The sequence below is a fragment of the Ochotona curzoniae genome, unplaced genomic scaffold (genome assembly GCF_017591425.1).
Source record: "Ochotona curzoniae isolate NIBS_2020 unplaced genomic scaffold, NIBS_Ocur_1.0 patch58, whole genome shotgun sequence".
NCBI lineage: Eukaryota > Metazoa > Chordata > Mammalia > Lagomorpha > Ochotonidae > Ochotona > Ochotona curzoniae.
Window position 1 is genome coordinate 25,110 of NW_024467037.1, and position 11,095 is coordinate 36,204.

Below are 11,095 nucleotides of genomic sequence, written 5' to 3' on the forward strand. Positions count from 1 at the left end.
GGAAGAAGCCCCTGGCTTTGGATCGGCTCAGCTCTGGCCATTGAGGCCATTTGGGGAGTGGACCAGCAGATGGAGGATCTTTCTGTCTCCTCTCAGAAAAATCGAGTTTTCCAGTAAAAACAAATGAATCTTAAGATGGAAATCATTCTTTTTTTAATTGACAAAGCATGGTTTTATTAACTTTATCACCTGACTGGAATTACATAATGTCAATATTTTTGTAAATGTATAATTAGAAGTTTGGATTATATAAAGTAAGCATCAGCGCACTTTGCTATAGTTATTCATAGTTTGTTTTTAGTCTTTCAGTTAAATGCTGATGACCTATAGATATTTATTATGAAAAGTTTTTCTAAGAAGTGTAACCCGAGCCTTTGTGTTTTAGTCACTCCATGGATTCCTTTGGGCCACCCAGACCAGAAGATCGTCAGTCAGTAGTCAGCAGAATGCAAAAGAAATACTGGAAAACTAAACAGGTCTTTATCAAAGCAACAGGCAAGAAAGAAGACGAGCATTTGGTGGCATCTGATGCTGACTTGGATGCTAAACTGGAGGTAAATTTCAAGATCCTAATTAGTTATTGTCTAGGGGACAATAAGCATTTGCACTGAAGAACTTTAAAGAGAAAGGCAAATTTGAGAACTCAGTGCTTGCTTGTATCTGACTGTTAATCACAGCATCTGGATAAATAGTCATAAATCTCAAAAATTGAGAATTTGAAGAATTGTAATATAAACTAAATAAATTATGAATTAGGTAATTCCTCTGGCAGATATACTGTCTAACCAGCACATGAGAGAACCATGTCCAGGCATGGATTCTGTGGAAGATATACTGTAATCTTAATTGTTAAGTGCGACAATCTTTAATTGTTTAAATTATGTTGTGCTATTTTTTAATACTGCAATTTGAAGTCCCACACCTCATAGGAATAAACTAATTGAAATCAGATAATAACAGGATAAAATAAGACCTATTGTTTCTGTTATTGAGTAATAAGGTTATTGGAGTGTTTCATAATGCCTTTTTTGGCTCTGGTTTTCATTTTAAACAAAAGGAATGACTAGCATAAAACAACTTGAAACCTAGAAATGTTTTATGCTTGTGAATAATTTAGGTAATTAATGGAGTGACATGTAAATTAATGAAAGTCTGGAATTTCCAATGTAAATGTACTAATTCCATGCACATATATACTAATTTAAAATACTCTTATAAATGTTTATGTGTAGTCTTCTGTAATTCGTAGAATATAGCTCTTAAGTTGGGATTCTAAACACATATCTAGTTAAGTAGGCCTTGATGTAAGTATTTTCACTCTGTGAAGAGTAACCTTAAGGCATTATCATAAGACATATGGAAAAGGACAAGGTAACCAGCTTTAACTACTTGTGTTGAAAAGCATTTCTCCTATGAAACTAAAGGGATTTTATTATGGTAAGTAGTGTAGGTTTTAACGCTAATGGAACATGTCACTGTTCCCACATGTATTCCCACATAAGTTAGAATTTTGTATTCTTTACATTGTTGGGCAGTGCTGTGACTTACTTTACAATGTAAACTGGATAAAATATTTGGAATTAACTAAGAACTTTCTTCCACATTTGTACATTTTTTAAAACAGTAACTATTTTCATTACAAAAATGAAAAGCTATGGATAAGTCTTGTAAAATATTATTGGGGGAAAAATCGGCCATAATAACTTCATTATAACAGAACTGTCTTTTTTGGTATGCTTTTCTAAACTTTGTATATGTTAAGACAGATTTTTAAATGTACAAATCTAGATAGTCCAATTCAGACACACCTGGGAACTGATGGTTGCTTGTTAACCAAGAATTCAGAGTATAGTAGCAAATATTCCTCAGGTTTGATCAGTATCAAAGTAACAGTGAAATCGGCAGAGATAGAATATTCAGATTTCTTGCTTTGGGAAATGGATAACTAAAGTTAATATCACACTTGAAATAAGTCTCAGTCATATTCTTTCAATTATAGGACTTGGTGAACAGGAGGCTGTACTTGAAAGCCCATGCATGCTGGGCTTTATCTGGGAAAGCCAGAGTGTACACTTGTGTGTGGAGTTAGGTATATAATTTTGCTCATCTCTAGTTTTCAGATTTTTATCTTTAAAATGAAAGTGTACCATTTTCTTTTTGGCTAGAAAATAGTAATAGTTGTAACCAGGGGATTAAAATTCATAGAAACTGGCAAACCCTCCAGAAGTAATTGTATTTGTTGTGATTCATTTTTTATAGCAAATTCACTGAGTATTTTGCTTAGACCAACCACTTTTTAAGGTTATTTCCACTGTCTGTGTGATTGGCAATATTTGACACAATATATTGGATTTACCTTTTTGGCATTTAGACTGTTTGAAGCTTAGGGTAAGCTAAACTCCAGGCTTGGCTTTCTATTGCTCCTGTGTGTTTATCACCACTTTTCCAAACCTTGCAGGGGAAATCTAAATGTGCTTTCTATAACAAAAAGAAAACAAAAACTGAACTGCAGTCACAGCCAAGGGAGGTAGACATAATATTTATAAAGTAGACATAATACCTACTTACAAGAAATGGTTCTGTTTTTGAAGTGTTTGTAACAATTATATTTGTTACTGTTCTTTAAATTGTCCTAATGCAATTTATATTTCAAGGTTTTTCACTCCATTCAAGAGACATGCACTGAACTTCTGAAGATAGTCGAGAAATATCAGCTAAGACTCAATGGTATGAAATCAGATATCTCATAATTACAATTTAAAATAGATGCAAGTTTTAATTGATTACATTGCATTATGTGACACAATTTTATAGGCACTGGGATCCCCCCTTCCCCAACCCCCGTTCCCCATGGTGGATTCCTCCACCTTGTTGCATTACCACAGTTCAAATTCAGTTGAGATTCTTTCATTGCAAGCATCTGCCAAGTAAAGTCCAGCATCTTACTGTCCAGATAAGTTCAACAGTTTCTTGGAGACCATCTCTGGTCTGAAGGTAAAGCTGGCAGTGTATTGTCCCAATCAATTAAAAGCCCCTACATTACATCAGTAACTATTTATAACGTTATGGAATTAGTTGACATGGTATTGAGTAACCAATATGTTAAAAGAGAAAAAAAATGCAAGTTCTGAACCACATCCTGTGACTTCTACATTGACATTTCAATTATTAGTTTATACAACTGGTTTCTATACATCTTAAAATGGCTATAGATTACTATTCAGCTGTCTCATGTCTATTTTAATTTTAATATTTAGCAGTTTATAGCATTGAAGCATGATTTTGCAGAACCTGGCTGTTTTTCAGGTAGTCTAACTTTATAACTCTAACAAGACATATGTCAACAGTTTAGGTGAACAGTTTTAGGAGGGGTGTGCAGAGAAATCTTCAATACCCTAGTGAGGAGTAACTAATCTTTGTGTCCCACCCAGTGAGTTATAAGTGCATCCCCACTGACTGTTTCCTGTCTGTTTCTAAGCTTTCCTTGTTGTTCTCTATCTATTCTAGGGTTTTTTGTTTATTTGTTTGTTTTGAGGGGTTTCTGGAGCGATCCTGATGCTCATTGCCAGTGAGGGTGGGGAACCAGGCAAGGACCAGAGAAAGCTCTTCTCCCTAGTTCCGAAGGAAAGTACTGTTCTGTTTCTGTAGACCGCTCAGTTCCTGGTTGTCGTTCCGATGACCTTGGATCCTGCAAGGCAGGAATTGGGCTTCTTCCATCCCATGTGGTGGATCCAAATGGAGGTGGGTGACCTCAGAGTTCTTGGCCTCTGGAGGCCTTTCATTTCCCCGTGTGGTCTCCTTGAAAAATAGATACAAATTTTTGAAAATGAAAGTTAAGTTGAAGCATAGTAGTTAAAATAGGCTTTGTGGTAAACTAGGAGTATTTGTAGCAAACTCCAGTTGAAATCCCCAGTATCTTTCTGTTCCTTCCTCAGTTCATAGACTCATTTTGCTGCCCATTCTTGGGTGGACTTGCTGTCACCACCAGAAAACTGTCAACCCCTGTTTGCACTTGAGCTTGACACCCCATTGCACAGCTCTGCTGTGCCCCGTCTGGTTATAGGGTCTCCTTTCCTTTCCCTTCAATCCAGTCAAGTTGTCATGCTCACTACTCTGCCCAACTTCACTTTGTGTACAGCCGCATCTGCCACTAGTTCCAGTCCTTATTTGAGTTAACATGTTTATTTTTTAGAAACAATTGGTTACTGCTGCCTTCTAGATACATCTTCCTCACTGGGTTTCCAGGCATCACATTTCCCTGGTTTTCTTCATCTCTTCATTCTCTTTGCATCCTTCCTTTGCTGAAGTTTTCCTTCTTGACTTTTCCAGGTTGGAATTCAATCTGTGAATCTCTTTTTCAGCTTTAACATGTCCTGCTGGGAGAGGCCATTTCTGATACCAGTAACCTTTCTGACTGCATTTCATGAAACCTTTTATTCTTCGGCCATCATGATCTGTTTTCACAGTAGGCGTGTTTGCGTAGTGGGTTCCTGAGGTTTGCTTAGGTAGTTGGTCAAAAGTCATCTTAAGAATGAGCCCTTCAGGGGGCCTGGCAGCGTGGCCTAGCAGCTAAAGTCCTCGCCTTGAACTTGGGGAGTGACTTTGTAATAAAATCTTTTATTACTATTTTGTTAAAGATTTATTTATTGGAAAGTCAGATACACAGGAGGAAAGACAGAGAGGAAGATCTTCCACCCGATGATTCACTCCCCAAATGAGTGCAACGGCCGATGCTATGCCGATCTGAAGCCAGGATCCAGGAACTTCTTCCAGATCTCCCACGTGGGTGCAGGGTCCCAAAGTGTTGGGCCATCCTCGACTGCCTACCCAGGCCACAAGCAGGGAGCTGGATGGGAAGTGGAGCTACTGGGATTAGAACCGGCGCCAATATGGGATCCCAGTGTATTCAAGGCGATGACTTTAGCTGCTAGGCCACGCCACTGGGCCCATGTAATAAAAATCTTAAAAAAAAAAAAAAAAAAAGGGCCCGTCGCGGTGGCGCAGTGGTTAAGGTCCTCACCTTGCATGCCCGGGATCCCATATGGGCGCTGGTTCTATCCCGGCAGCCCTGCTTCCCTTCTAGCTCCCTGCCTGTGGCCCGGGAAAGCAGTCGAGGACGGCCCAAGGCTTTGGGACCTTGCACCCGCATGGGAGACCCGGAAGAGGCTCCTGGCTTCGGACGGCATAGCATCGGCCGTTGCGCTCACTTGGGGAGTGAATCATCGGATGGAAGATCTTCCTCTCTGTCTCTCCTCTATGTATATCCGCCTTTCCAATAAAAAAATAATAAAAATAAATCTTTATAAAAAAATGAGTCCTTCCCTGAGCTCTGAGTCTGAAATGCAATATTGTTCTCCCTTATAACTGCCCATTTAGTACTATTCAGCATATGTTATTTTTCTAGAATATGCTCTCCGTAAGGACCAGATTCTGGCTGTTTATTTTTGAGTCTGCTAAAGTTAGAAACAATGTCTTATATAATCAGTTCTCAGCAAAGCTTTGCTCAGTGAACAAATGATTTTCTTGTGAAGCTCTGCAAATTAATTTTATTACTTTATAATCAATGCTTGTATATTGTCCCAATACAGAAAGAAATCTGGTATGACATGACTCAAAGTGCACCTGCCATGTGCAGGGCCTTGTGCTTTCCCCAAGGAAATACAAACAGTTTGAGCAACAATTTGCTGTAACAAAATAAAAGTTGGTACAGATCTTCAAAAAGTGTATGGAAAAGGCATGTTATGAAAAAAATGAACATACATTTCATAATTTAACTCATTTTAAAAGACTTATTTTCATTTGGAAAGTCAGATTTATATAAAGGAGAGACAGAAAACTTCCATCTGCTTGTTTATTCCCAAAGTTGCCGCAATGGCTGGAGCTGAGCCGATCTGAAGGAGCTTTCTCCAGGAATCCCATGTGGGTGCAGGGTCCCAAGGCTTTGGGCTGTCTTCCATCACTTTCCCAGGCCACAAGCAGGGAACTGGAAGGGAAGTGGAACAGCTGGAATTGAACTGGCGCCCATAAAGTCCATGCAAGGCAAGGACTTTAGCCATTAGGTTACTGTGCCAGGCCCAATTTAGTTCATTTTTAGATTCTATTCTATAGCCTTCTAAAAGGCTCCTGTTAGGTAATGGAGTTCGGAGTATTACAAAGTTGTAACTCTCAATTCCTAGGTGTGAAAAATAGGAAACAGAGTAATCGATCAGTAAAGGTAACTCTACTGATGGGAACTGAAGTATAACCAAAATGGTTTCTAGAAGTTGAGTATGGGGAGAAAAGAGCAGATCTGGGGTTGAGGGAATCAGTTTAAAGAATGAGAACAACCTGAGTAGGCAGACAAGTTTGTAATTGGAACTAGATGGATAAAGTAGCCCGGGAATTTTGAGGTCAGATTACCAAGGACCATTGCTAGTTTAGTAAGGCAAAGAAGCGTAGATCAGGAAGACACCATGTTTCTCTTCTCGATTGTGTGCATCTGTGATCTCTTGAGGACTTATTTCGTGATGACTTCTTGGAGACTGTTCATCTCAAATTGGGAATAAGCGCAGCCCAATGCAGGGTGTGCAGGGTGACAGATGTTTAGGGCAACCATGTGACTGTGGGACGAACAGTAGGGTAGGAAATCTAGATTTGTGGCAGACAGGTCCTCAACACAGAAGCCACTGGGGTTCAGCCTCATCAGCCTGCATTCTCTCCTCGGAGGTTCTTGAGCACTCATGTTCAGATGTTACTTGTCTATTTATTGAAAATTTCAAAATTATTTTCCATGATACGTTTTTGTAGGAGTAGGGATTCCCCTTCCACCTCCGCTTCTTCCCTCCTCTCTCTCTCCCTCTTTCCCCTCCTATTATTGCAGGAATATAGTCCTTTAGCAGCGATCACAAGTCCAACATTCTGCTATTTAACTGTATCATGGCCTTGTACGTGTTGGTAGTGGTAGAAAATCTAGCATCCTATTGCCAGGGTATATTTAACAGTTTCATTGGTGGTCTTTCTTTTATTCAGGGATGCATACTGTAATATATCTTCATTTCCTGGTATGCTAGTCTCCATTTTACATTATAGTTGACATTATACAGCTCATTTATGAGAATATATGTATATACATATTTATGTATCTAATATTTTGCATGAATGTCACCTTATTTCAGAACATATGATTATTTGTCTTCTGGGGTTTGGTTTTTTCACTGAGCATAATGGTCTCCAGTTGGGAGCATTCTGTTGCAAATGGTAGAGTTTTTAATGAGTAGTATTCCATGGAGTAGATGTACCACAGTTTCTTTGTCCATTCCTTTTTTGAAGGGCATCTGGGTGGTTTCTTTGCTATTGTGGATTGTGCTGTTACAAATATAGGTTTGTCTCATATGTGGATTTTGTTTCCTTTGGGTATATTGTCAGGAGTGCAATAGCTGGCTCATACAGTGTACCAGTTTTCAATTGTCTTAGCAGTCTCCATACTGAATTCCGTAGTTGCTGCATTGGCCTACAACAGAAATCAATGGCTCTAGTTCAGCTGTATTTGATAACTGAGTTACTGGTTGTCAGAGTGTCTTCTGACTAATCATACAAAAATGATTATTTTTTTTCCTAATAGTTTTCATTGAAGTATATTATTATTTTTTAATCCAAAAGGAAATGTACCACACATCAGTGTTCTGGGGTGAAAGCAGGCACATTTGTTTTTTTGTTCCCTTTATAGTCACAATTTGAACACACTTTGGGCTTCCCACTTTGTTAGTCTTTGAGGGATACCTAACATAAGAGCTGGGTTTCCAAAACTCTGTGGATGAAAGACCAGTTTCTTGATTTTTTTTTTATTTCCAATCTATTGTAACTGAGCTGTTCATGGAATGTTCATTTTTTTATAAAAACTTAAACATGCAAAAATGTGAGCCCCTTTTCAGTTAGGTGTGGCAGACATGAGTCTGTATGCAGACAGGAGTCTGTATGCAGTGAACACGGGCTGGTGTTCGATGGTTCTGGACTGCACTACTCTGCAGCCCGTGCTTGGAGAGCAGCATCAAGGGTTTGTGTGGCAGAACTGTGGGTCTGGTAGAGGCTGACTATGGGGAGTGGAGGCCAGGACAGGGATCAAGAGCAATGAACAGCCTGAAATAAGAAACAAGTCCAAGTAAGGGCCAGCAACCCTGAAGTGCCGCTGTGTGTTAGAAAATGCTCCGCCTGTGACTGTCTTGTTTTGGAGGGTTTTTGTTGTTACTAAGGGTTTATTTTCCCAAGCATAGTCAAATAGGTTCACTGCATCAAAAGCGTGTGGAGTGTGCGTAAAAACTAGGTCCCCAGAGCTATAAATCAAAATTCCTGGGAACAGACCCCTGGGTTGACGTTTTTAAAACGTCTCTCAGAGCACTTGTTTAACTGAGCAGTTAAGACAATGGCTCAGAGGCCTGTGCCCCACATCCGAGTGCCTGGCTCCCAGCTCTACTTCCTTACTGTGTAAGACCCCAGGAGCCAGCAGGTGATGGCTCAAGTGTTTGGGTTTCCGCAGCTCGCGTGGAAGACCTGAGCTGTGTCCCCAGCTCCACGCGCCAGCTCCGGCCCAGCCCCAGCTACTGCAGGTGCTTGGGAGCTTGCTGGCTTCTCTTGCTCTCTTCCTCTTTCTTTCAGATCAACAAAAATTAAACAACAAAATCTCTGCTTTTCTTCCTACAAATAATTCTTAACATACAGTTTCTGCTGTAAGAATTTAAGTTGTGTGTGTATGTTTTAAACAAGTAATGAAATGAAATACTTAACTATGCTGAAATTTTTCTTCCTAGTTATATCAGAAGAAGAAAATGAGCTAGGTCTCTTTCTAAAGTTTCAAGCAGAACGGGATGCGACTCAAGCTGGCAAAATGATGGACGCCACTGGCAAAGCACTGTGTTCCTCAGCCAAGCAGAGGTTTACCGCGATTCCTCATCCTTAAACTTGTGTCAGTGTGGGCGGTGGTGGCTTACAAACTTAAATTTATTTGGAAAGATCACTGATCATTCCAATAATAGAGTTAAACATGAAATGTCTTCAAAAACTTCTTGGAAAATGTATATTACGAAAAAAAGAAATGTATAAGTCTTAACACCAAAATAAGCTGAACTATTTTCCAGGAACTTTTTGAAGTAACCTTGTACATTGCACTACGTTCTTGTTTTGATACCCAATTATTTGTATTTAATCCTTTAAAAATCATTGCTGTCATTTGCTTAATTTCCAGAAATAACGTCTAGTCCTGTCTTTAAGTGATCTAATACAACAGTCACAAAAAGACTAACGGCTTTAAACACATGAGTTTCTAGGTTTTTCTCCTTTTTGATATTCTGAGTACATTGAAGGAAATTTTTGTTTAATCACATATCTGACATTGTTTCATTTTTTTAGTACAATACCCACTGCAGATAATACTGTAATTACCAGATGTAGGGCAAATGTTTGCATTGCGGAAGACGCATGAGAAGAGGCCTTACCAGACCCGCAGGGACGATGTCCAGCCGAAGGGGACTGCTGTGCAGTGTCACAGCGGGTGCGCAGCTGGAGCCTGAAGGAACCAAGAGCGGCTCAGGAGGAAGCAGAGCAGAGGCACTCATCTGCTTCCTCAGGGCTTGTTTTCTTATTCTGCTCCACATCAGCTGAGAACATCATACTCATGAACCATTGTTGCATTTTATGGGCTTTTATGCACCCAAGTCTTCTCAATGTGTGCATGGGAAGTATCCCTGTGAACTGTGCATTATGAATGCAGGTCATCTGTTAGCCTCGGAATTCTTGGAAATGGCTGGCTGGCTGTTAATGTTGTTTAACATCCAAAGTGTTCAGACTTCCTAAGGTTATAGGAAGGACTGATACATCTTTATGAATAAGGATCTTAGTAGTTAATTTCAACTTATCTGCTTTCTAAGTAGGCATCTTCCTAATTTCCTATTTGTAAATGAGATCTCAAAAAGGGTTTATGATTGGTTTAGACCGTGGTTTTGCTTGTGGGATCCCAGCTTTCTGATTCTGACCTCTGTGCTGTTAGGTTGGCGCTGTGTACTCCCCTGTCACGTCTGAAGCAAGAGGTAGCCACATTCAGCCAGAGAGCAGTGTCTGACACCCTGCTGACCATCAACCGGATGGAGCAAGCACGCACAGAGTACAGAGGCGCCCTGCTGTGGATGAAAGATGTGTCGCAAGAGCTGGACCCGGACACCTCAAAGCAAATGGAAAAGTTCCGGAAAGTATGAAAACCTATTCTTTCCTTTCTTTGCATGACCTATGGAAGCATAACAGAATAATTGAGATTATAAAATGGCAGAATATTTTTCAAAAACACAAGCTTTTTTATAAATGCTAGGTTGCTTGGAAATTTTGGTTGAAGTGTAAAGGGTTTTATATTTTTCTTTGTTTATAAAGTTACTCATTAGAACTTCTTTTTAGGGGCCTGGTGGCGTGGTGGCCTAGTGGCCTAGTAGCTAAAGTCCTCGCCTTGAACACCAGGGATCCCATATGGGCACCAGTTCTAATCCAGGCAGCTCCACTTCCCATCCAGCTCCCTGCCCGTGGCCCGGGAAAGCAGTCGAGCACAGCCCAAAGCCTTGGGACCCTGCACCCGTGTGGGAGACCCAGAGGAGCCTGGTTCCCGGCTTCAGATTGGCACAGCACCAGCTGTTGCGCTCAGAGTGAATAAAAAATAAAATAAATCTTTTTTAAAAAAACTTCTTTTTAAAGATTTATTTATTTTTATTGCAAAGTCTGATATACAGAGAGGAGGAGAAACAGGGAGGATCCCCCGTCCAATGATTCACTCCCCAAGTGACTGCAATGGCCAGAGCTGAGCCAATCTGGAGCCAGGAGCCTCTCCCGGGTCTCCCACATGGGTGCGGGATTCCAAGGCTTCTGGTCCTCTTTGACTACCTTCTCAAGCCACAAGCAGGGAGCTGGATGGGAAGCGGTGCTGCCAGGACCAGAAACGGTGCCTGGCGTACACAAAGCAAGGACCCCAGCTGCTAGGCTGCTGTGCCAGGCTCTACTTTTTTTTTTAATTTATTGTTTTAGATTTATTTTATTTTTTTTTTGTAAAGATTTATTTTTATTATTTTTTCATTGGAAAGGCAGA

General features: G+C 40.2%; 1 protein-coding gene across 1 annotated transcript; it reads left to right on the plus strand.

Moving 5' to 3' along the window:
- The first annotated feature begins 335 nt into the window (after window positions 1–335).
- On the plus strand, window positions 336–10,303 carry LOC121168112 (islet cell autoantigen 1-like protein). The gene is made up of 4 exons (XM_040997903.1): window positions 336–554; window positions 2,655–2,727; window positions 8,784–8,907; window positions 10,019–10,303. The coding sequence occupies exons 1-4, from the start codon at window positions 393–395 to the stop codon at window positions 10,221–10,223; spliced, it is 564 nt and encodes a 187-aa protein (XP_040853837.1). The 5' UTR covers window positions 336–392; the 3' UTR covers window positions 10,224–10,303.
- Window positions 10,304–11,095: the final 792 nt, after the last annotated feature.